This window comes from Dryobates pubescens, chromosome 1, assembly GCF_014839835.1.
Source record: "Dryobates pubescens isolate bDryPub1 chromosome 1, bDryPub1.pri, whole genome shotgun sequence".
Taxonomy (NCBI): Eukaryota; Metazoa; Chordata; class Aves; order Piciformes; family Picidae; genus Dryobates; species Dryobates pubescens.
This window is the reverse complement of record NC_071612.1, coordinates 47988942-48015508: the sequence shown is the minus strand read 5'-3', so window position 1 is coordinate 48015508 and position 26567 is coordinate 47988942. Positions and strand designations below refer to the sequence as shown.

The 26567-nt window shown below is 42.0% G+C and overlaps 1 protein-coding gene across 1 annotated transcript in view; it reads right to left on the bottom strand.

The window, feature by feature from the left end:
- Nucleotides 1–26567, bottom strand: part of TMEM131L (transmembrane 131 like) — an 85984-nt gene that overhangs the window by 31744 nt on the left and 27673 nt on the right. The window contains exons 4-11 of the mRNA XM_054165391.1: nt 19090–19161; nt 18165–18288; nt 16969–17085; nt 14886–14996; nt 6455–6532; nt 4620–4773; nt 595–653; nt 171–282 (exon numbers count right to left, since the gene is read on the bottom strand). Coding sequence (XP_054021366.1) covers nt 171–282; nt 595–653; nt 4620–4773; nt 6455–6532; nt 14886–14996; nt 16969–17085; nt 18165–18288; nt 19090–19161 — 827 coding nt within the window. The remainder of the gene's footprint in view (nt 1–170; nt 283–594; nt 654–4619; nt 4774–6454; nt 6533–14885; nt 14997–16968; nt 17086–18164; nt 18289–19089; nt 19162–26567) is intronic.

Below are 26567 nucleotides of genomic sequence, written 5' to 3'. Positions count from 1 at the left end.
GTATACACAAAAATGGTGGAAACAATAAGTAGAAAGAGTTCATCATTCTCAAAAAAGTCCAGACAAGTTGAGTTGGAGAGCTTTCAGGGCCTCTTATCTGCTGAAAAAAGTTACTGCTTTGTAATCAAATCCTGTTTGACCATATTATCTGTAGTCTATACATCCTGTACCTTTACAAGAAACGGAAGCAACTTTTGTAAAGTTAGTCGATGACGAAGATAGCAGTACTGGCTGAAACTCCAGAGGAGACCATGTGTCTTCTGGTGACAACTGCCGTATTTCCTGCATGAAGATAACACACAATGATCCTTGTAGTGGTACTAGCATTATTATTGTAGTTCCTATATGATTGTGTCTTCTTGCCACATTTGCAAATCATTATTTGCCACTTTCTCACATCTCCTAAACCAATCCATGGATTTTTATTCACAGCTATGTCTTTAAAAAAAAAATCCCCAAGGCTACACTACAACTTCTTATCTAAAAGGCTCTATTAGATAGTTTGGCACATTTAAAAAAAATACAGAAGTGTGATATTTGCCACTAACAAAATGAATTTCTTATTAGAGAGTAAGCCAGTGGGCCCACAATTACCTGTATGTGCACAAGGCTGTTCCCAGAATGCATAATGTACACATCTACTGAAGAACCACCTGTCCAAAAGAATGAACAAGGAAGTAAGTTCACCAAGAATGGAAGCACTCTTGCTTTGTGAGATATTCATATGAGAAGCAATCCCAATTTAAAAATCTTTGTGTGATAGCTACCCTTGTAAAAAGGAGGAACTATTCAATATTGAGCTGGCAATTGTTTCATACAAGAGTAAAAAATCCACTCAGCAAGCCTTCTGGCCACAAACATGAAGGCAAGGATGAAAAGGGAGTCTCCTTTGTCTCCTAAATCCATGATGGAGCACAATTCCCCCCTTTCCCACAGGCTGGGAGACAGAAGGCACAGCTGAAGGGAAGAAGGATGCTGCTCTAACTTTTTAAGTATAAGGCCAAACTAGCAATAGCACAAGAGAATCCAGTAAAAACTATTCTGTATAAGCACACAGCTATACAAGATCCTCACTTGCCTGATTTGCTCAGCAAGCTTTCTCAGGAGACAACACGAAGCTGGATTTAGTGTTCAGCACCTTTTGGGCTTAAAACACAGTCCTATCACCTGCTAGCACTGTAACCTACTGACTACAGCAACAGAAGATGAGTATAACTTAGCTTTCACCTGCCATTAAGATGGTACAGCTATACTAGGTAACCAACCCTCATTGCTGGCACAGTTATGTTCCTGTCCCGTCCCCCACAGTAAACTGCTGGCTAAGCTGTCAGCTCGTGGTTTGGACCACAACACTCTGTGCTGGGTTAGGAACTGGCTGGAGGGCCGAGCCCAGAGAGTGGTGGTGAATGGTGCCACATCCGGCTGGCGGCCAGTCACCAGTGGCGTCCCCCAGGGATCAGTGCTGGGCCCCATCCTCTTTAACATCTTCATTGATGATCTGGATGAGGGGGTTGAGTCAGTCATCAGCAAGTTTGCAGATGACACCAAGTTGGGAACAGATGTTAGTCAGTTAGAGGGTAGAAAGGCTCTGCAGAGGGACCTTGACCGACTGGACAGATGGGCAGAGTCCAATGGGATGGCATTTAATAAGTCTAAGTGCCGGGTGCTGCACTTTGGCCACGGCAACCCCATGCAGAGCTACAGGCTGGGGTCAGAGTGGCTGGAGAGCTGCCAAACGGAGAGGGACCTGGGGGTGCTGATTGACACCCGCCTAAACATGAGCCAGCAGTGTGCCCAGGTGGCCAAGAAGGCCAATGGCATCCTGGCCTGTATTAGGAATAGTGTGGCCAGCAGGAGCAGGGAGGTCATTGTGCCCCTGTACTCTGCATTGGTTAGGCCACACCTTGAGTACTGTGTCCAGTTCTGGGCCCCTCAGTTTAGGAAGGACATCGAGACACTTGAACGTGTCCAGAGAAGGGCAACAAGGCTGGTGAGAGGCCTTGAGCACAAGCCCTATGAGGAGAGGCTGAGGGAGCTGGGATTGTTTAGCCTGGAGAAGAGAAGGATCAGAGGCGACCTCATTGCCCTCTACAACTACCTGAAGGGTGGTTGTAGCCGGGTGGGGGTTGGTCTCTTCTCCCAGGCAACCAGCACCAGAACAAGGGGACACAGTCTCAAGTTGTGTCAGGGGAGGTTTAGACTCGAGGTGAGGAAAAAGTTCTTCACTGAGCGAGTCATTCGTCATTGGAATGGGCTGCCCAGGGAGGTGGTGGAGTCGCCGTCCCTGGGGGTGTTCAAGGGGAGATTGGACGTGGCGCTTGGTGCTATGATCTAGTTGTGAGGTCTGTTGGAACAGGTTGGACTTGATGATCCTTGGGGTCTCTTCCAACCTTAGTTACTGTGATACTGTGATACTGTACACAGGACCAAAAGAAGAGCAGCAGGAGAGAACAAGAGATGACTATTATACTGGGGTGGTTATCACATCTCACAGAACCACAGAATTCTTTTGGTTGGGAAAGACCTCTAAGACCATCAAGGCCAACCATCGAACTAACACCACCATGGCCATTAAACCACATCCTGAAGTGCCATATCCACATGTTTTTTGAACACCTCTAGGGATAGGGACTGTACCACCTCCCTGGGCATTTCAATGCCAGACTATTCTTTCCCTAATGAAATGATTCATAACATCCAACCTAAACCTCCCCTGGCACAATTTCAGGCCATTTTCTCTCATGCTATCACCTGATACTAGAGAGGAGAGACCAACCACCACCTTACTATAGAGCAATGAGGTCTCCCCTCAGCCTCCTCTTCTCCAGACTAAACAATTCCAGCTCCCTCAGCTGCTCCTGGTAAGACATGTTTTCTTTAGGCCCTTCACCAGCTTTGTTGCCTCCTCTGGACACATTCCAGCAATTCAATCTCATTTTTGTGCTGAGTGGCCCAAAACTGAACGTAGTATTCAAGGTGTGGACTCGAGTGCTGAGTACTGGGGAAACATCACCTCACTACTCCTGCTGGCCATACTATTCCTGATACAAGCCAAGATGCTGTTGGCCTTCTTGGCCACCTGAGAACACTGCTGGCTCACGTTCAGATGGCTGTCAAACAACACCCCCAGGTCCTTTTCCACCAGGCCAGTTCACCCAAGCCTGTACCCTTGCACATGGTTTGCGTGATCCAAGTGCAAGACCAGGCACATCTTTCCATGAAGGAGGATGACCTCAGTCCTTGCCCTTGTTAATACTTGAGTTACACATCAGTAGATGCAGGCTGACATAAAATGACATTCTCCCAATTCACTAGGCACAATTTCTGAGTGTGCCTTGTTCAGCTTCTTGAAAGTAAGACTACAGGTACCAGCTTCCAAAAGAGGGTTCAAGGTGTTGAAAGCTGTTAAAATCAGAGAATCCTCTTCAACCTGTGTAACTTTGCCTACACTGTGCCTGATTCTAGATGCTAACACAACACTGTACACTAACCTAGCATTGTACTCCGTTTTGGTAGATCTTTTCCTCAAGGTTGTCTCTCATTTAATTATACCAATGGAAGGCAAGCAAGCACTGATATTTGAGATGTAAAGCCACGCAAGTACTGATAGAGCAAGATTACCCACCAACAGCAAGTCCAAAGGGCTTATATGAGCAATGTCTAACATAGAAGACTCTTAATTGCATTACATTTAATGAAAAACAGCCTTAAAAGCATACTCCTAGTACTTTAATCATTGCAAGTGTTAACAGTGAGCATGCATCAGAATAAACGTATGTCCCCAACTCAACATAACAAATCACTGTCATCTCACCAGCAGGGAAACTAGAGTTACAGTGGGTATTTCAGTTTCAGCTCTGTGTAAATATCACATCACAGAACAGGCACGAGGAAAACAGCAGATACTGTTTTGTGACTAGATCTTGGGCAGAACTTGTCAAACACGAAAAATATCATTTTCTTATCAACCAGCGTTAAAAATATTATTTTAATCTGGATTTTTAAGTAGGTCCTTCTTCAATCAGAAAGTCAAACTGGCAGAAATGTCTTTCAAAAAAAAAATAATCTATTCAAACAGACTGCAAAGCTCTATAAATAATTTTAAATCCTCTGGATTCAGAGGATTTGTTCACTCAATAAATGTTGCATAAAGAAACTGCGAGGAGTTGATTGTTTTGCCTGTGGAATTCTAGCTTACAAGGATCAAATGATGTGCACATCTGCACTACCTCATTGCCCTACTTTCCACAACAGCCACTATCTCCAGTACTGTACAAACCATTCTGCCTTCACAACTCTATTATGGTTAATTTAATTAATGCAGTTGTAGAAATTGAAGGTTTATGACATATTTCCATACTATTTAAGCAGATGCATAAGCATGAGCAACCAAAGGATTAAACAGATGTAGTTTACAACTTTACCACCTTTATAAATAGGACTGCATTTATGGTAACACTACCTTAAACAAAGTGGCTGATAGGCTGTGTTAACTGATTTGTTTTCCCTTACTTGTAAAACTTAGCAGTCACTGAATTTGATTCACTTTAGCACATGAAATTACAACTTATGCGTAAAACTGAGTTCTATTAAAATTAACAGTCGTAGCCACAGCTTACCTGAGGTCTTCGGTTTGTCCATTGCTACATAAACTATAAAAAGATTCTCCAGTAAGTATTGTCTGTGCTCCACAAAATCTTGTTGGGCATTCTCCATTCTTACCGTTAAGGTCATTTCTAGCAGCATTGGGTCATCAGACATAAAACAGCAACTCTGGAGCAAGACAAGGGGACACGGGGTGTGTGTGGTGGGGAAGGGAATGGAAAAAAATCATTACAGCAAAGTATCTTGAGAAATTAGTGACAGGTATTAACTAACAGACAAGGGTTCCAGTGCTTAAGTGCTGGCAAAACAGAAGTAATTCAGACCTCTGCTAAAATCTCATCAGAAACCAAAGACACTGCAGTTAGAGACAGCACAGCAAAAACAAAAGATAAAAGGACACTGAGCCCTGAGAGAATGTAAACATATGAACTGTCTTAGTCAGTCTCACCTCAGAGACTGCAAAACAGCTTCCTTTGTTAAATCCTTTGCCTTCAATAAAATATGCCTTAGACTGATGCATGTGCCTTAATGGTAGGAAGACAGTTCATGTTCAGTGGTCTGTTTACAGTTAACTTTTACTAATCCTGTGTGATTTTTGTCTCCATTTCTCACTGATGCAATTAAAAAACACACATACATGTACAATTCTGATCAGGAGACACTGTTGCCTGGCTAGAATACTTCAGACAAATACAAATAAGATATTCTTTCCTTCTCTAAGGAGTGGCCGCTGTTAGACAGTTGAGTTTTAGCAGCTACAAAGACAGGCATCATCTCACAAAAAATCAAAGTCAGCATAACAACACTCAGTAATCAACAGCAAGTAACAAACTCATCCTACATCACACCACGAAGATTGCCAAACTCAGGCTCCGATGCCCTACAAAAAGGACTGAATTTGCTCAGGAGGACAAGAAAACAAAATACTCTTCTAAAGCAAAATCCCTTCAGCCAGTCTGAATTGCTGCAAGGAGTTACAGTGTGAGTGGGGAAGCATCTCTAGGAAAAGATGCCAGCTCACCATTCATACAGCATAAAAGAAATCCTCAGCACTTAAAATGGCTGCCAGGAGCAGAAGAGGAGGCTGCTGCGAAGACTCAAGCACAGGCAGAGTGTGCCCCGGGAAGCTTGCATCAGAAGAGCAGGCAACAGCATTGTGTGCAATCTCAAATGTTCAGGTGCATCTCAAGCCTAGCCCTATTCATCAATGCAATCTATGAATGGGAGTAAAACAGCACAGGATGACTGTGATGTGTATGTACAGAAAAACAGCCAGGTAGTCTGGGCCTCATCACACTTGAAACAAAGGTGCCACAGACCATGGCATGAGCCTGCATGTCTCGTGCAACAAAATACCTCACCGAATACTACTGTCACTGTGAACCAACACCCATTTACTGTTTAAGGACATCTGAGGAGAGAGATGAAGAGATCTGGATGACACTGCCCAGAAGGAGGAGAACTACTGTCCTGAATTCTAAGAACTCTTGAAGGGGACTTTTCTGCTAATGAGTTTGCCCCTCCACAGCTCTGCCCAACATCAAGGCCATCTTCAAAGCCTCCTGAGCATACAGCCCAGGCAGCCCAGTTTTGAATTTTTTTTGGAGGGGTAGGTGTTTTTTTCTCCATCTCCCCCCCCGACCAAAAGCTGCAGTGTAATATATGTCACATTTGATTTATACCAGTGGGTACTGTTTTATAAGCACAGCTAGAAGCACAATTCCCCTTTAAACTGAAACATTGGAAACTGCATTATTACTAAAACTTCTAAAGCTCTGGAATGTGTCCATCTAAACTCAGATAAAAATAAGAAGACTTAAATAGATATAAAATGATGGCAAACCCATACCTTAGCTTGGTGATATGCATCATTGGGTAAACTGCATTCAAGGTGAACACGTAAGAGACTGGCATTCATAGTTTCTGCCTGTAAGAATGAAGAGTGAAGAAAATATCAGGCACATTGCTTCAGAAGAGGTTATGATATAAAACTGACTCACACACCACAATTAATAGATAAGAGGACTGGTGCTGTGTATACATGAGACAGCAGCATAAGGAATTTTTTTAAAGAGAAGTAGAACAATCAATCTTAAATTTTCAGAAACTCCACCATTATCTACTTACTTATCAAACTATTATTATACATTATTTACATATTTATATAGCATCAACATAAGCAATCCTTATAAACTCTAACATATCTACAAACCATATTCAAAGCCTTTTTGTACAATATACAAGCTTATTTCCTTCCTTCCTGTATATTTTCTTTGCTGATTGGATACTAAAATACAGTTGCCATGCCAAGAACATAATGCTTCTTGGACATGGCTTCATACCAAAATGGACAAACAAAAGATTTGTTTGCCTTTTTATTGATTGGAAAGGGAAAAGAAAAGACAACATTGAATGTGTCAGTCTGTAACGCACTCAAACTCTAATGGGCCAACAGTGCCCACAAAGCCAAGCACAGTTCATAAAAGCTGCCAAATTACTTGCACAAACTGCTCAGACAGTGTATCTTGATTCTAAATTAAATAAAATCTGAGTGACAGCCCTGTCAACTCCTTAATTACAGCACAAGTAGCCAATGATTTTGAGACTGATGTGGACAGACAAACACACAGAGTTTCTCTTGTCATACTGAGCTAAATATCTGAGAGAGGTATCTGCAGGCTCAAGTTTCTGGAGGTGTCAATGCAACTGAACTTTGAGGAATTTCAGTAATTCGATGCTGAAAAGCAAAACTGCAAGGAAATTTTTGTAAGTATGCAACATCCTATTTTGTATCTTCCTAGGACAGGCAGAAGGGGGCAGGGTGCACCTAAGCAGTGAGGAGATTTACCACACACATTTTTTTTTTCACAGGGTCCAGTTTTAAAACCACACTGCTAAAAGGAAAGCAACTTGCACTCTGCATTCCCTATTCAGATGGGTTTCATACCAATGACAAGAGCTTCACACAAGAGGGCGATGTAACATCTGCAAAGGTGGTTAAGCAGCAACCTAAAGCCCATCCCTGAGTCATCTCTTGATGGGGAGGTGAACACCTGCCACCTCTTTTTTCCAAATGCTTTTGTTCTCATCAGATTTTTGGGAGCAGAAAAAAAAAAAGCCCCATTTGATTACAAAATATGCACCACTTACTAACCTCTCATGACCATGACTGCTAGTGAAGTTCTAACAAGGCAGCAAGATTATATAAAGTGCAACTTCAGCATTTGATTTTCTGGTCAGATAAGCCTTGATGCTTAGGCTTCCCTTCTCAGTGGTTCTTTAAAGAACACTACAGCTTTTGTGATCCTAAATAAGAAGTTGTAAGCTTTCATTCAATGCCATTGTTCAAAGAAGTTTAAAACCCCACGCTCCTATAAAAAATAATTTAAATAGCCAGCTGAACCATACTTTTCCTATGAGGAAAAAGGTCTTAATGTCTGTAAGGCAGACAACAGATGCATAACTGTCATGTTTTGCTCTCTTACAGCACTGGTAGGGTGGCTGTGTAACCATAAAGAAAAGGTAAAGCATCCGAGAAGAAAACACTATCAGAAGCAAAGCCTTCAAGGACCACATCCACATCTCCCAGCAATGCAAGCACTCCATTTGCACTGCAAATATCACTATCTATGAATCAGAGCACAGAACTGAGTTATGCAGCATATGTTTTTACCAGAAGTGAAGCGAAAAGGAGAGGCACAGCACAAGGAGAAAAGTTAGCGCATTGCAGAGCAGTACAACCACTGCCAGTTCATTACTTGCTGCCTCTACTTTACTCACCCACATACAGAGCACTCAAATCCTGTGCAAACTGAATAGAGAAGTCTGACAGAAGCTACACAAATGACATTCTTAACAGTCTTGGCAAGTACTTACATTTGAATTTTAAAGAACTGGAGACCACCTCAGAAAAAAACCCAAACAAACAAACACACACAATCCTTAAACCTGAAAAATCTTATCTGGAAGGAGCCCCACTCTCCTCAGAAAGGTCTTCTTGCTCTGGACAATGGTTTAGGGAAGAATTCATCCACCAAAAGAGAAATGGAGCATCAACAGGATGGCTGGCATAGGAAAGCCCAACAGCCACCAAGCAACAGAAACAAAGTCACTTTTCAGGGAAGAATTTATTATTCTGCCTGAGGTGCTCTGTCAAGCAAATATGGCTCTATGCAGAACTTTCACAGAGATATTCTTGCTCTATTACCAAGACTATAGAGTTCTAACCACTTCCTGGAGTTTGGCTACTATGCAATTAAAAAACCCTAAGTACTGAACAAGCCTTCTGGGCAGACCCCCTCCCCATCACGGGCAGAAATAACGACTCAGGCAAACGGATTGCAAAAGTGATGGAAAGTTTAAATAGGAAAACAATAAAAAACAACAATGAAAGTTTTACAGAGAACCACAAGCACCGTTACAAAGAGAGAGAGATTCCAAAACACTCCCAAGAACATCCCAAAACCCCCCAGGGCTCCTCCTCCCCTCTCCAACCCAGCCTTGGGCCTGGGCAGGCCCAAGGGAGGCAGCTCACACCATTTTACCTAGGCACCTGCGAGGGAGGAAAGAGGAAGTGAAGACCCCACGTACATGTATTATAGGGGAGCAGGGCATTATGGCAAATGGAGTACCTGGTTTCCTGTGACCACCCCACCTGGGCTGGGCCCACCCCTTGGGACCTCCAGGGTGCTGGCATCCGGGCCAGCACCCAGCCTATACCACCACACCTCCCCTCTTTATGCAGGATTCAGCCTGTCTCCTAGACTTTCTGCCCTGGACAGTCCCCAGCCCTAAAGAGCTCTTTCTACTCTGAATGGTGTTAACAAGCTGTCCCTGTAATAATGATTCAATAGAGTTTCATCAGGTTTTTTGCAGGCAGTTATCAGCATGGCACACCACCTTCCTTCTCTACACCCAAGCACCATGCTTACACACACTCGCTTCTTTGATCCTCTGTCCACTGGCACAAAACACAGCTTTAGGAGTCCTAGAAGGCAACAGACCACAATGGCTGAGTCATGACCTGCTGGTCAAACTAAAGGGCAAGTTGGGACTATAGAGGAAATGGAAAAAGGGGCAGGCACCCTGGGAAGAGTATAGGGATGCTGCCCAGTTGTGTAGGGACAAGGTCAGGAAGGCCAAGCCACAGCTGGACCTGAACTTGGCAAGGAATGTAAAGAAAAACATGAAAGGCTTCAACAGGTATGTTAACCAGAAAAGGAAGGTTGAAGAAAGCCTAACCTCCATGATGAGCAACAGTGGGGAACTAGTAACAACAGACAAGGCGGCAACTGAGATTCTCAACAACTTTTTTTACCTCAGGCTTCACTGGAAACCCCTCTCCTCATAGCTCTCATGTTGATAGCCCACAAAATGGAGACCAGGGAGACAAAGTCCCTCCCACTGTAAGTGAAGACAGAGTGCGTGATCATCTGAGGAACCTGAAGATATAGCAGTCCATGGGACCTGATGAAATGCATCCCAGAGTCCTAAGGGAATTAGCTGATGTAGCTGCCAAGCCACTCTCCATGATATTTGAAAAGTCATGGCAGTCAGGTAAAGTCCCTGGGAACTGGAAGAAAAGAAAAATCACACCCATTTTTAAAAAGTTTAGAAAGGAGGACCCTGGGAACTACCAACCTGTCACCTCCGTGCCTGGGAAGATCATGGAACAGATCTTCCTAGATGCCATGCTAAGGCACAGGGAAGACAGGGAGGTGATTCAAGACAGCCAGCATGGCTTTACTAGGGGTAAATCCTGCCCAACCAACCTAGTGGCTTTCTATGATGAAGTGACTATGTCAGTGGATAAAGGACAACCTATGGATGTGAACTACTTGGACTGCTGCAAGGCCTTTGACATGGTCCCCAACAACATCCTACTGCCAAGTTGGAGAGAGATGGATTTGATGGGTGGACTGTTCAGTGGATAAGGAATTGGCTGAATGGTCGCATCTGGAGGATAGTGCTCAATGGCTTTAAGGCCAGATGGACAAGTGATGTCCCTCAGGGGTCCATAATGGGACCTGTACTGTTTAATATTTTTATCAATGATATAGACAGTGGGATCAAGTGCACCATCAGCAAGTTTGTAGATGACACCAAGTTGAGTGATGCTATTGACATGCCAGAGGGATGGGATGCCATCCAGAGAGACTTGGACAAGCTGGAGAGATAGGTCCAGGTGAACTTCATGAGGTTCAACAAGAGCAAGTATAGGGTTCTGCACCTGGGCTGTAACAATCCTCACTATCAGTGCATACATAGGGATGAGGTGATAGAAAACAGCCCTGTGGAAAAGGACTTGAGGGTGCTGAGGGACGAGAAGCTGGACATGAGCAGATGGCGTGCGTTTGCAGCCCAGAAGGCAAATGGCATTCTGGGCTGCATCAAAAGAAGTGCAGCCAGCAGATCCAGAGAGGTGATTCTACTACTTTACTCTGGTGAGACCTCACCTGGAGTACTGCATACAGGTCTGGAGCCCTCAATACAGGAAGGACAAGATGCTGATGGAGCAAGTCCAGAGGAGGGCCAAGAAAATGATCAGGAGGTTGGAGCACCTCTGCTACAAGGACAGGCTGAGGGAGCTGGAGTTGTTCATCCTGGAGAAGAGGAGGCTCCAGAGAGACCTAATAGTAGCCTTCCAGTACCTGAAAGGGGCCTACAAGAAGGATGGAAGGATGGAGAGAGACTGTTTACAAAGTCCTGTAGTGATAAAATGAGGGGCAGTAGCATCAAACTAGAGAAAAGCAGATTTAGATTGGATTTTAGGAACAGGTTCTTTACCATGAGGTTAGTGGAACACTGGAACAGGTTGCCCAGGGAGGTGGTTGGGGCCCTATCCCTGAAGATATTCAAGGTGATGCTTGACAGGGCTCTAGGCAACCCCATCTAGTTGAGGATGCCCCTGCATACTGCCAAAGGTGTTGGACTGGATGACATTCAGAGGTCCCTTTCAACCCAGACCATTTTATGATTCTATGATCATATTTTCTACATGAATACTCTGTAGAGGCAAAAGTTCATCCATGTATCTACATACATAATTCTGGCCATTCACACTCAAAAGACATTTTTTAAAATTAGAGATGTTGCAGGAAGGTGTTGTGAGTTTGGTTAAGAAACAGACATCTCATCACTGAAGAAGATAACAGAGAGCATGGACCATTCAGCTTTGCAAAGCAAAGGCTGAAACATGCAGTGTCACCTACAAGTGCTTCTACATGTGTCAGAGGCAGAAGTTAACAGAAACTAAATGCATATCTTACCAAACCACCCACACAGCAATTCTGATTGGAAGCCAGGCACAGGTTTCCAATAATCAAAGGAACAAGAACAGGTATTTGGAGCTATGGTAATAATATGAGAACTTATCAGAAGCCATTTTACCAAGCACACGATGAGACTAAACAATGCTACCTTTCTGGACTTAACAATCAAGGTTGTCAGTATTACCAAACATCTTAAACACAAACACCTTTAAAACAGGAAACAATAAGCTTTCTAACACATTTCCAAGCAGTATTATTAGACCTTTAGCATATTGAACCAGATAGATTATAGCTCATCCATCCCAAGATGACAAGGGATGAGGCTTATGCTATCTATCCTGATCTTACACTGGGATTTCACTTCAGTTAAAAATAAACAGGAGAAAGCAAATGTGCACTGTGAAGTGAGTATGACTGCTTTAAGTGCTTTTTCACTACAAACTTCCACTTTATATTTAATAGTTATGTATCCTTAAGTTTACATGTGTAGTCATTCACTCAGACCTCACAGACTTCTTGTCCTTCCACAGTTTCTGAGCCTAAAATATAAACTGGACAAGACAGAACCATGCCACTTCTTATAGAACCTGGACCAGTATATTAGTAGGTTGAATTGAGGGAGATACTGCTGGAGAGAACAGCTGTCTGCATTGAAATATTTTTCCAAAAGGAACCCAAACTTTAGCCATAAGCTCCTCTGTAGTATTTAGATCTTGTCTACCACCTTCACAGCTGAGGAGCCTGGCTCACGGCTGCAGCAATTCTGTCCAAAGTGATAACAAAAGAGTAAGTCCTGAGTTATAGTCCAGCACCGGAAAATTACACCCACAACTAGGAGAACTGAGTCAACACTCTCTCACAACTCATGTCCTGCAAGAAGACTGATGCCAGGTGGTACCATGCTGCACAGCCAAACATGACCTCACGCTTGCACTGTAAAGAAAGCAAGCACAGGAAAATGTTCCTCAGTATACAGTTAAGGAAAATGTCAAATGCTCCCCAAAACTTCTCTACTTAGGAATTCTACTGCTTAGGAAGTGCTAACCAGCACTTCACATCCAAACTTCAGACCAAAGCTGACAACATCCCGCCAAGCTAGATGTGAAGATGCAGAGAGACATGTCATGAACAGCATCCAAAAAATCCTTCTCCGTTCTACCCTAGCACCTCAAATTACAAAACCAGTAAATTTTTGGTTCCTTCACAAGAATCTGCATACGCCCATACCTGTATGATTACTGGTACACAGGAAAAGAAGAGAACCGTGCATTATCATCAGATAGAGGCAAGATTGCTCTAACAGACACGTAAGCAGACTGAAAAAGACAATCCAAATTTTTCTCAGATAGAAGATATCATGGAGCAAACAAAGCAGCTTACATTTAGAAAAAAGATTAAATTGTTATGTGCTAAGATTTTCTAAGTATTGTTTCTGGGGAAAAAAAAATAAATAAAAAAAAAAAATCAATCTCTATACAATACAAAAGGAAATTTGAAAGATCCATTTTTCCAGTTAGTTATTCACTTGAAAAGGTACTGTATGGCCTGGAAGACTAGGAAGATTTAGGAAGGGAAGGTCCTGCCTGACCAACCTGATCTCCTTCTATGATCAGGTGACCCGCCTGGTGGATGTGGGGAAGGCTGTGGATGTAGTCTACCTGGACCTCAGCAAGGCCTTTGACACCATCCCTCATAGCAAACTCCTGGCCAAGCTGTCACCTGTGGCTTGGTCAGCAGCACTCTGAGCTGGGTTAGGAACTGGCTGGAGTGCCGAGCCCAGAGGGTGGTGGTGAAAGGTGCCACATCCAGCTGGCAGCCGGTCACTAGTGGTGTCCCCCAGGGATCAGTGCTGGGCCCAATCCTTTTCAATATCTTCACTGACAATCTGGATGAGGGGATTGAGTCCATCATCAGTAAATTTGCAGATGACACCAAGTTGGGGGCAGGTGTTGATCAGTTCAAGGGTACAAGGGCTCTCCAGAGGAACCTTGACTGGCTGGACAGAGTCCAACATGATGGCATTTAAAAAGTCCAAGTGCCGGGTGCTGCACTTTGGCCACAACAACTCCATGCAGATCTACAGGCTGGGGACAGAGTGGCTGGAGAGCAGCCAGGCAGAAAGGGACCTGGGGTACTGGTTGACAGCTGGCTGAACATGAACCAGCAGTGTGCCCAGGTGGACAAGAAGGCCAATGGCATCCTGGCCTGCATCAGAAATAGTGTGGCCAGCAGGAGCAGGGAAGTCATTGTGCCCCCATACTCTGCATTGGTTAGGCCACGCCTTGAGTACTGTGTCCAGTTCTGGGCCCCTCAATTTAAGAAGAACATTGAGACTCTTGAACGTGTCCAGAGAAGGGCAACAAAGTTGGTGAGAGGCCTTGAGCACAAGCCCTATGAGGGGAGGCTGAGGGAGCTGGGGTGGTTTAGCCTGGAGAAGAGGAGGCTCAGGGGAGACCTTATTGCTGTCTACAACTACCTGAAGGGAGGTTGTAGCCAGGAGGGGGTTGGTCTCTTCTCCCAGGCAACCAGCACCAGAACTAGAGGACACAGTCTCAAACTGTACCAGGGGAAGTTTAGGCTCGAGGTGAGGAGAAAGTTCTTCACAGAGAGAGCTGTTAGCCACTGGAACGGGCTGCCCAGGGAGGTGGTGGAGTCACCGTCCCTGGAGGTGTCCAAGAGGGGATTGAACATGGAACTTGGTGCCATGGTTTAATATTCATGAGGTCTTGGGTGACAGGTTGGACTTGATGGTCTTATTGATTCTATGAAAAACACCTGCAATTGCAACCAAATGACAGAAAGAATTAAAACTTCTTTCAACTGAAATAGTTGTGCCTTTTGAATCCACACTGCTGCATTCACACTAGCCCTGTATTACACGACCTCTCTCCTGCAGTTACCGGTATTTGGACTTTTTATTAACGTTCCTTGTATCTCAACAACCTGAGGACAGAAGTCTTTTATGTTAGAAGATTAATGTTTCATCTCCATTTGAAATGCATACTGTACCAGTGTGTGTGATGCCTGAATGTTCTGAATGTGTGGAAGCAGTAAGTAGGCATTTGCGAGCTGTATTCTAGATTCCTCTGAAGGAGATGTCAGAGTTCCTGTTCCAAAAACCTGGCGTTAAAAAAAAGTAGCCATTAAATCAACATCCAGTATTTCAGTTATCACAGTAACATATAAAACTGCTTTGTTAATAATAACAATCTTTCCAGGAAACAGATTGGATTCTCACATTAGGCTCCTCCTTAAAAGACAATTTCTATCTATAAAGTTCCAACATAGAAAGCAACTACACATAAAAATGGCATTAAGTATCTTCACTTACTCAGGCACTACAACAAAACCAAACCAAAACATTCACCAGGATCAGGTTATCTCAAACACTCTCTTATTATTCTTCAGGCAATTACAATACAGATACTTGGCAACGCAGTAACTTCTGGGAAAACTTTATTGCTAGTGCAATTGCATATTGAATTCAAAGGCTTTTCCTTTAAAATTGAGTAAAACAAATTTGTATCATTTTTAAAAGCCTGCAGTTTCCAGAACGCTGCAAGATCTGCACACTGAATGTTTCTACTGCATTTATACTCCACTCCACCAAGATTAGTTTATGACAGTGAGATGCAAGATAACAGGGATTTAAAAAAAAAACAAAAACAAAAAAACAACCACTAAAATCATTAGAGGTTAAGAACAATGTCTTGGAGTTTTTCACTTGTATGCAAAGATTATTTTTTCATTAGGGAATAATACAACATGTTCTGTGTTCACTGAAGATCTCTGACTACTAATGGAAAATATCTGGTCAAAGGGAATATGCTTTCTTTTTCTATGGTGGTATAAGTACATGACTATGATGGTACCCTCTTCTCCATTTGGGTAAATCTTCTCTACATACTTTTGCATAAATGTATTAGAAACACCAAATATATCTCAAGGCTTTTGTGCTCTCAAGAGCACTGCAGCTGTGCATCAAACACTGAAGTTACGCCTGCTTCCGAAACTCTTAAACTTAATTGGAGCTGAAATCATGGGCAGTTACTCCCTCTGTTTGAGGTAGTTGATGAAACTGTCCATGGAAACCAGTCCATTACTGATTTTAGCTGCAGCCAAACAGGAGACAAACTGTTTTTTCAGTGACACTTACAACTGCTTCCCTGCAACTTGTTGATAAAAGGCCCTAGCTGAGCTGACTGGGCAATAAATCAAAGGGTCAAGAGTGCATGCAAGAAAAGGAAAGATGTCAAAACCAAAAGGTCAGTCTATAATGCACTGTTTCCTCATCCTTGACAAAACTGTTCCAGCCCAATATGGCATTACTTCTAATAAATGCAAGATAAATGTAACTATTGTATTAAATCCCATGTATCTAAATTGAACAAGCTTAACACTTCACTTTAAGGAGTTTTGTTTTCCAGCACAGTATCAGAAATGGAATAGCTGGGTGTCAATTAAAGCTGGCAATGTTTTAAAATCCCTGAATTCGTGGTCAGATTTTTCTTTAACAAATGTAATTAAAAAAAGCAAAGAATATATCATATCATTTAATATATCATGTGTCTTGTAAAAATAAAACACCCTCAAGGCTTGCTTGAATTCACTGGTTAATGATACAACAGACAGCTTTAATGCCCGACCATTACTTTGACTTACATGTTTTAAGGGCCTAAATCTCTTACTCTGGTTAACATCCCAAATATGTTTACATAAAATCCTGCAAAGTAGCTGAAAACTACCTAAAAAGTTTTTCCATGACAAATGCATTCCAGCACAATGCAGTCTAGACTACAGTACTAAATGAAGCCAACTAGTAATGACAGGACCATGATCTTTTAAGAACACGTATAAGAATACACTTAGTTTTACTGCCACAATTAGCCCCACAAGCTATAATAATTTTAATCATACACATGTATGAGAGATCAAGAGACTATCAAGATCTGGTAAAAACAGATGAACTGTAAACATTACTCCACATGATTTGTATCAAGAATTCAACAAACTTTAAAAAAATCTCTGATCAAAATGCATGAAAAACACTTTTTAAACCACAAAAGCCTAAGTTAAAAATAAGAGTAGTTACCTGATATGAAAGTACTCCATGAGATGAGGTATTTATAAATAATGAGCTTTCAATACTGCCTTCCTCTGTTGGCAGGAAGAGTACTCTGAAAGAAATTTTTCCCATCGCTGGAATCACCTGCAAAAGACCACAAAGAAGCTCGCTTGCTCAGTGCCCCTGACCACAACCACCATTCAGTCTCATGGTCCAAGACACATTTCCACATATACAGATAGGAATGTACATCCCACCAAACAGAACCTCAGTTCTGAGAAGCTTTATCTGTCCACAGCTCTTCACTCCTATTATGGAGAAGAACTGAGACCATGCAGCAACTTCCCATATTATGGCTGGAGTTCCTCAGCTAGTTAGGTCTCATCAGTCAATACTCCTTTTTGCACAAGCAGTTGATTGTGCAGCACCAAAAGCCTCTGCATGCTCAAAAAAGCTTCCCCACATATAGACAGCTATTACAAAGTGAATCAATCCCCACTGAGACACACAGTCGAATGAGTCAAAGTTGAACCTGGGAAACACAGTTAGTAACCCAGTATGTCTGACTGAAAGAATACTGGCTTTTATGTCCGCATGTCCATGCATACCCATCCAGCCACAGTAAAAACAAATCAGATGAAAACATAATAAAAACCCCTTTGCACATCAGCAGAGGATAAAATCTGGGCTTCAACAAACTGAGATCATGGTGATTCAGCCTTAGCATGTGTTATAGTGCTAGAGATCATTAAAAAAAAAATCAGAGTTAAAACAATTTTCTTACCATCATAAGGTAAATATGCTCATAATTGCAATGCAAAATGCAGAAAGCATTTTACTGCTGGGTTTTGGGTTTGGTTTTTTTGAGGAATATGAATGATCATTCAAAAGACTGAAAATTCAAGGCTGTAAAACACCCATGGTCCTGCAGGTTACTGCACAATGCTGTTCCAAGCAGAGTAAGATTTAAACAGCCTCTTGAAAACCGAAGAACTCCTCCTCTGTTACTGTAAAACACATTTCCTACTGTAGGTCTTAGATGTCTTCTTCCTTACCAGTCTAAATAGAAGTAAGCAAAAAAATGCAAGCAAGACAGAAAAAATTTTGGAGGTCCTATAAAAAAGCACTAAGAGAAAACATAGAATGAAAAGCTTAGGACAAAAGAAGCATGAAGGCCTGGCACTTGGCCACTACATAGTTTCCAAAAGTACATCAACACTCACCCGGTTATGAGCAGGAGACACATGAAACTGTCTAGTAGCTGTAAACACAGAATTCACTACAACTTCTCTATCTCTACTAGGGTTGTAGGCATGCAGCATTTTAGCTCTGGGTAGCCCCAGTAATCTAAAGGGAGGGAAAAGAGAAACAGATTATTCACTTTGTAAGCACAGGCAATGCACAAAACCCAACAAACACAAGTCACTAAAACATGTTGATATGCACCAACTTCCTAGTTCTAACTCTCTTTTTGGGAAAGATGCCAAGCAAATTTTGCCCTTTTGTATACAAAGGCCTCTCACATCTCAGGATGTGATTGGTGCACTTAGACAAAACTCATCTGAGCCAACAAGAGTTCAAGGGAAGCGGGGGGGGAAGGAGGCACCTTATGAGACACAATGCTTTGATCAAAAGAGTTTAAGTTACAGAAGTCTTGTTTTATCAGCTAAAGCAATGATTCTGTTAAACTTTTTCCTTTAGCTAATACATCCTACAACCCAGGATCTTACATGTTCATCCTGTGCATCCTCTGAAACATCCCTTTAACTCACAGAGGAACCACGTTTCTTTCTGGTTACTGATAGACCAAAGGCTGATTATCATTTAGGAACAACTTCTAAAGTTTTCTAAGAGGAGAACTTAAATCAAATAAATAAACAAATAAAATCTCAAGTATACTACCAGTATGTTTTATCTGGGATTTTCTGGGTTTTATTTTCTGAAGTTAAAGGAAGCAACAAGCTTCCACTCCACTAAGGCAGCAAATTTTCAATAAATGAACAAACAGCACAAAAAGCTGATTTGATACCCATGCAGAATCATCTCAAGGCACCCAGAATGCATTATGGTTCTCTATTTCCTTTTCCTCCTCCCTAGAACTACGCTGATTTTTTTATTTCCGAAATAACCATCACATAAGATACTCACTGCATTCCAAAATGCAGAACTGACGGGTGAAAATGTAAGGCATTCCCATTTGGGGGCAACTTTGCCGAGAAGCTGACAAAAAAGGGAAAAGCCACAATTAATATTTAGCAGGTATAATGCTACATAGTGCATGGAAGGAAGACACGTTACAGGCTCTGACTTTGTATTCTAAACACACTCTGTTTCCAAATCTTTTCGTACGTTCCTCCAGCTGCCATAAGCCCGACCTTTTCAGAAGGTTTCCATACAACAGCACATGCTGGAATGCTTATGCCAATAAAAGCACAGTTAGAGAAGTGTCCCATTTTAGAGGCAGTGCTGGCTTAGACAACCTCCCTTCTTTACACATACCCACTCAGTCATGCTGATATGCTGTGTTTTATGGAGCTGCAAAGTGAAATATAGATCAAAAGCAGCTTAAAGTCCTTGGCAATGGAGCAGATTCCCAATTCAACATTCACACAAGCACCAGTATGAGTACACCTAAGAGATGCATAGGTAGTGGAATAGCTTGTGAAGGAGCCAACATCAAAAGAAGAGCTTGCCTAGCTGTGGCTTTAATGCCAAACCCAACTCATATATTATATGCAAAAGAGAGTGAAAAATAATGTGAAATACAAACATCATCATCTTTCCTTTGCCAACAACAAAATTCCCACCAGCTGCAGCACATTTTTAGCTTATTTCAACATGAGTTAATACTCTACAACACAGTAGACAAATCTACCACTTTCTCAAATATTGTCCTCCACAAGTCCCAACAACTCCAGTGGTTGAAAACAAGCCCATCACTTGTTCATTACACCTGCAGACCCACTGTGATGCTGTTAAAACTTCCCCAGAGCAGCCTGCCTGTTGCGTAGCCAGAATCGGCTTCCTCGTTACCGTACGATACCAAGAAGCATCCTAGCAAGGATGAGGCTGCAAAGGGATGGATGGACTGTGGTCTCATTAGTTATCTACCTGCTTTGCATGATGTGTGGTAGTACAGTTAACTGGTCCCCAATTTTCAAATTTAGTTCTACAACATTATACTTCTAATATATTAAAGTACCTACATAATTCTGATGTTGTATTCCAAACCAATAGGGACATCATAATTTACTACCAGCCAGGGAAAATTATTATGAAACCCCACAGCTTTTATGAAAACGTCTCAATTCAAAGGAGGAAATTCCCTTGTTGCTGCAGCAGGAATACAATATATCCAGGTAGCCTTCCTTGGGAGCTGTTGGAAAGTAACAAAAGAACAGATAATGCAGAACTACAAAGTGTGAGTGACAGTCTCTGAGTCTCTTTCCAAACACCTTGTCCCTGCCCCAGCCAACTCTTGCCAAAAAACACTGCAGCAAACAGCAACTTCTTGCCCTTCCAAAAGTCAGCCTCGGGGGTGCATCCATAAGGAAAGTCTAAGCAGTGCTGTTAAGCACGCAGAAATAAAAAATTACTATTGCAGTAAAAGCCCCAGAGAAGCATATTGCTTAAGGGCCCCCAGATGCTTTTTTGTATATGCATGCACATACATATCACCTTGATCCCCATTCACCATTTGAGCTTCTAAAAATCTTTAAAAGGTACCAATGAAATATCTTTTCCCACCAGAAAAACCTTCCCTGAGAAGGGCAAGAAGCTGAGTGCTCCTCTGTGCCAATTCAGGTAATTGGCAGCAGCTCTCCAAGACTTGCTAATCTTCCTTCTGGGAAGCTCTAGCAGCATCAGCTCTTTTCATCTCAACCCTCACACTCTGCAATAGGTACCCAAAACACTGACTAGGTGCAAACTCAGCTGTGGATATAGCAAGATGCATTTCATTTCATTTGGGCGAATAAGGTCACGATGTAGCATTGGTTCTTAAAAATGCATGCTATTACTGTTCATTCAACAGTAACAGCCAATCCTCTAATAATCAAAAGGTAGGAAAAGCCCTGCGACAGCAGCAGCAGCTAGCAGTACCTTGGGCTGCCAACCCATTTCTTCTGAAGAAGGTAGCCTGGACCTGGGATGGCTGAAGCTCAGTGAATGAGGCTCTAAGCTGCCTCCTGAGCATGGAGGTGATCTTAAAGCATCCCTGCACACTGCTCCCCAGCAGCCCCAGGAACAGGACAGTGGTTACAAGACACCCACAGCTTCTGTTCTACAGCCCACAAAAGCTGTCGAACTGCTCCAAGCTCAAAACCTGGCCCTAAAAGCAGAACAGCCAGATTCCTACTGGTGCTGTGCTCATAACCCTGAGTGCTGGCCAGCTCCAGGATGCCTGCATTGCTTACCAGTGGCCCCAAAGTAGCACCAAAAAATAACTTCAGAGCTGAGTTTACTCAATGGCAGGACTACTGCAAGAAGAAATCCACCACTGCTGGGTTGGGGGTTTTCCCCTCAAGGGAGCAGATGACAAATCAGAATAGCAGGAACAGGCAGGGGATCCTTCTGCCTATTTCACCTGAACAACCCGAATACGTTTTACAGCCCACTGCTATGAAAAGAAATGGACAGGCCCAGCTACATTAGGAGTGGACTTCTGCAATGTGTAAGCCCAAGTCTCTTAAAGTCAGCTGGAAGCTAGCAGAAAACCCTTCTACATATCCACTCTCCAAGCACAATTCAACACACTCAGATCTCTGCAGGGGATCTGACATGGAAATAAATATCAAAGGCAATGTATTAAGGCATTTAAAAGTTGGAGTCACTTTTTAAAACAAAACATTTACTTTTTTGTTTGTTTTTTTTAAAGAACCTCATCTCACTCACAGATTCACCTCAAATTATGCCAAAAATTCTCCTTTGGCTGCAGACACCATATCCAAAAAAGTATAGTGGTCATTTAATGAGAATGTTACAGGGCTGAGAAAGACACACAAATATCAGCCTAAGAATGGAAGTCTTGGAACAACAGATGTGGAGAAAGATCCCTTGTCAAAACAGAAAAGGTCTGTTTTCCAACTGCTCTTAAAACCAGCTATCACATTAAGCACACCAACAAAGCCACACTCAACGCCATCTATTTTTTTCCAAGCAGATCAGCTAAACACTGACTTCTGAATAATAACTTTTGATACAGCAGGTCAATTCTGACATTCCAGAGTCCATTTCTAAGCACAAGTGAACAGAACCAGAGGGAAACAGAAGAAAGAAGCAGAAGCAGCAACTAGTTTGAACAGTAATAACTGCATTTGTATTTTAAAAAAATAAATAGCTTAACTGGCTCCATTATCACTTGCCAGGCCAACAATTCAATGCCCTTCCTCCTCTGCATCCTCACAATGTTTAAAAACACTGACACTCTGGATCATCCTTCTCCAGGAAAAAAGCCGAAACTTTGGGGAGATGAGGGAGGGATCCACATGGTCACCCAGGGCAGAAGGGAAAGATGTGGGACAGGCTCATGGGGATAAAGAAAGGTGGACTCCAAGAGACTTGCAGCTCCAACCTGCTCCAGCTCATCTTCTCAATTCATTGAAAACATGCAGCAGAAAGCGACAAGTTCTGAGCACACAGACAACTGCCAGCACCAAGGAGAAAGATGTGGAGCATTGAAAAAAGGGGCTGAAGAGGAAGGTAGTGTATGGAAGACTGGGGACATTACGGAAGAGCAGGATGGAGGAATGTCTGACCACCTGTACAAGCAGAAAAATGTGTAACTCTAAGCCAGCGGTTTGTTTGGAGTAAGGATTTTGGTTGGTTTTGGTTGGTTGGGGTTTTGTGGATTGTTTTTTCAAGGGAGGATGAGCTGTAAAAGCTGTACTGCCTCCACTGAGAATTCAAAGAGGTGCTTATCATGGGGAAACAGACATCGAAGAACATGGAGAAGTTTCAGCCTTTTTACAACACTTCTTTCTCCAGGAAAGGATACTTTGCTATCCTATCGATGTGGAACTAACAAAAGGGGGTGCCTACACAGGGATGCTGATAGTTGAAATTGTTTTGCCTTCTTTTACTGTTCTGTTACTCTTCGACATAATTAGTAAAAAAAGGTAAACAATCAGGTCACCATAGTTTTGTGTTTATTCACAGCCCCAGAATCCAGTATTAATAGGCAATGTACGTTATACACAAACGTGTTCCAAATGAGCAAAGACCCTTTTATTTCTCCCAACATCCAACAGAAAAAGATCTTTCTTCATAACAGATTTATTCATACTTCACCATCCAAAAATCATAGGAGAACTACTTCCCCTAAAAATCCAAACAAAAGAGCAAATCTACTCCCCAACAAAAAAAAATAAGCTGGGTTTGTGTTGGGGGCTTTTGGCATTGTTGCCATTTTTAAATTTCTTTCAGTAAAACTGCAAAACTCAGTTAATTCATCTAAAAATGTATTCTTAAAAACCTCAATCTGCAGAATGAGATGCATCTGAGCAGAAGCAAAGGGACGCTGTCTGGAAAGAAGTTTAGCCCAGCATCCCTTTTCTTGAATGACTCCTTCAAGTCTTCCTTGCATCTTTATTTCATTGCTTTGATTACTTTATATTATCCTAGGGTGCATGTTACCTAATGATTCAGACAGCAGTATCTGCAGATGAGAATAATTGCAATTGCTGCTTAGTGTCCTTTCTTCTTCCTTTCTTGTGCCCTTTGTTCACAGCAGATGAAGAAAAAGCAAGGCTGGGGAAGACGTTTTATTGTCTGGTCTTTTTCTTTATGGTTGCAGGGTTTTCTTGAAAGCAGCAGGGAGAAAAAGGACTGGATTCTTTAATGCACAAGAGGTCTTTCTTGAATTAAGCTGCTTAGGCAGTACTATTTTATTTTTCAGTAGGTCAGTGAAAGTAAAATTTGACTTTTTGGCACTTAGTACATTCAGGGCAGGAATATTAAAACCTCATCTTGTGTTTGTTGAGAAAAACTCACATACACATTGTGGAGGAAATCACAGGTTGTGTGTGTTAACTGAATCATGGTTTATTTGATTAGATAGTGTTGGGTGGTAGGTTGGACTTGATGATCTCGAAGGTCTTTTCCAACCTGGTTAATTCTATTCTAATCTGAGAAATTAAGATTTTAAAACTCTAATTTACTGACTAATTTTAGATTAATTCCCCTAGACTACACCTGAAAACAAAAACCAGATGAAGAGGATTAGAGTCCTGTGTACAAGAACAATGAAACTCAAGTACTTTTAATAGTTCTGATTATAGCTGGTGCAAAGAAATTATTTTAACAACTGAAAATAGTGAGGTAAGAGGGAATTGATATAGAAGTAGAAACAGCAGCTGAACCAAAGTCTTCTGCAGAGCTGATATAAAGCTTTGTCACATTCCCCAGTCCTCCTCTCAGTCTGCCATTTATCATAACGGTAAAAGTGCTAAGCAGTAGTTTAAAAAGATTAAACTGCAGCTCCTGAAAGACATCCAACAGTTTTGAAAACAGCACCTGGAGAAATGTGGCTCCTGCATGGCTCCCCATGGCCTCAGCCCTGCCACACTCACCACTTCAGCTCCAGAGACTTGCAGGATTTCCTGTGCCCCACACTGACCAAAGACTTATGCAGTAACACATAAACCACTCAGTCCCTCTATTTTATTTTTTTTAAAGAGAAAAATTTTGTAAAAGAAAAAAGAAAAAAAGTGTGAATTTTAAACATTGGAAACTTAGAAGGCAAAAGACTCTTGATATTTTTAGCACTGCATTGTTTAGGGAAGAGGGGGAAGACTGACTCACTACTTCTGAATGCTTGGGATTGGCAACCCATAGTTAAGAATTCACTTACATGCTTTACCAGGGAGCTGTGCTGCTTATGGAAGAAGGCTAGCTGTTTTTACTTCCCCTGAACTGTGCTATATTCCATAAGGGACTGACCGTGGAAAGCAGGAAAGGCCAAAATGGTGTTACCCATCAGAGAACACATGTGCAGGCACACCTGCTGTTTTGTATGCTGTAGCTATACGGATGAGACAATTTCTCTAAAAACAAACCCCATGATTTATGACCAAATTCATGATTTAAGGAGGCTGACAGGTGTAGCTTTTTTTTTTTTTTTTTTTTTAGTTTATAAAATTGGCAAAGTAGCATATAACCAAGAGCTGCCACTACCAAAGTCTTAAAAGGCTGATATTTGATTTCAAACGCACTGCAAAAAAAGAGGTAGGTAGGTAAGCTGAGCTCACTGTGTAAAGCATAAGCTGTGTAGCATTGTTGCAAGGTGAATGTCATTTCTGATGGCTCTTCCTGGCTACAGAAGTTACATTTGGTTACCAAAACCAATAATAATTAAATATTCCTCTGTTTTGAGCATAGTTGCCTTGCTCACAGAACATTAGGGGTTGGAAGGGACCTCGAAAGACCATCTAGTCAAACCCCCCTGCCAGAGCAGAGTTTTAATTTTGTATTTCCAAACAGTTTTATCACCTCTGTCAATGCTGTTGGATGTCTTTCAGGAGCTGCAGTTTAATCTTCGTAACTACTGCTTGGCACTTTTCATTACTTTCATTCAGCCCCTCTTGCACTGCTCTCATCCAGGAAGTTGAGCAGCCCCCTCTGCTCCTCTCCTCTAGCCCTGGTGTTTCCAATCCCATTAGTTGTCTGAGTAACCTTCCCTTCTCTCACTGCCTGTGCTCCCTCTTCCAATAAAATTCTGTTAAGATGTTTACACAAACCCTCCACAGAACAGCTACTAAGCCAGCAGTGCTTCAGTTTTATTACAAAACTACAACCAAACTGCAATGACCCAATGACACAGCGCCTCACAGCACAGTGCTAATAAAGTCACATTTCTCAGTGGGATGTACACAGTGGGACACATAAAAAAAACAGCTATTCTTCCTACCCTCACACCCAAACAGTATCCTTGAAAAATGTCCAATACAGATAAATGCAGACCACAACAATAAGTAAAATAAGACTCAAGAAGAAATCTAGCAGAGAAGATGAGCACTGAGGCACAAAGCCCTGCAGCAAGCATCCTGGTCAAAAGCCTTTCTTCTCCAGATGTGTCTGTGGTTTGCATGTTAGCAGCAGTAGTAACACCACAAAACAAATTTAACAGCAGAATGGAACTATTCCCTCCCAGAAAAATGAGTCCTCAACTTATGAATAACTGAAATCTGCACTAAATTAAGAAATTAATTCACAATGACTTGAGTTTGAAATTGTTTTCTGAAACCTTTTCTTTGAAAATCCTTTAGCCACACAGATCTCGGGCAACAGCCAGTGCTCTCTAGAGAGGTTTCAGGGAAATGATGGGGGTTTCTTTGTTTGTTTGGTTTGGTTTTTTTTTAACATATCTTGGACAGACAATCTGCCTGAACAAAGAAAAAAAGGAAAAATAAAAACAAGCAAATAAACAAAAAATAAATCAAGATTTATAAACTCCCAGAAACTACCAAGCACAGTCCTAGAAGAATGGTATGCGAGTTAGAAAATTGGGCATGCAAACCAAGTACCCATGAGGTGGAAGTTGAACCTGCAACTGCCTGTGGACCCAAAAAAAGGTCTTGTTTAAATTAGGCTGAGAAGTATCCAAGTTATTTATTTTGGATCAGTGTATG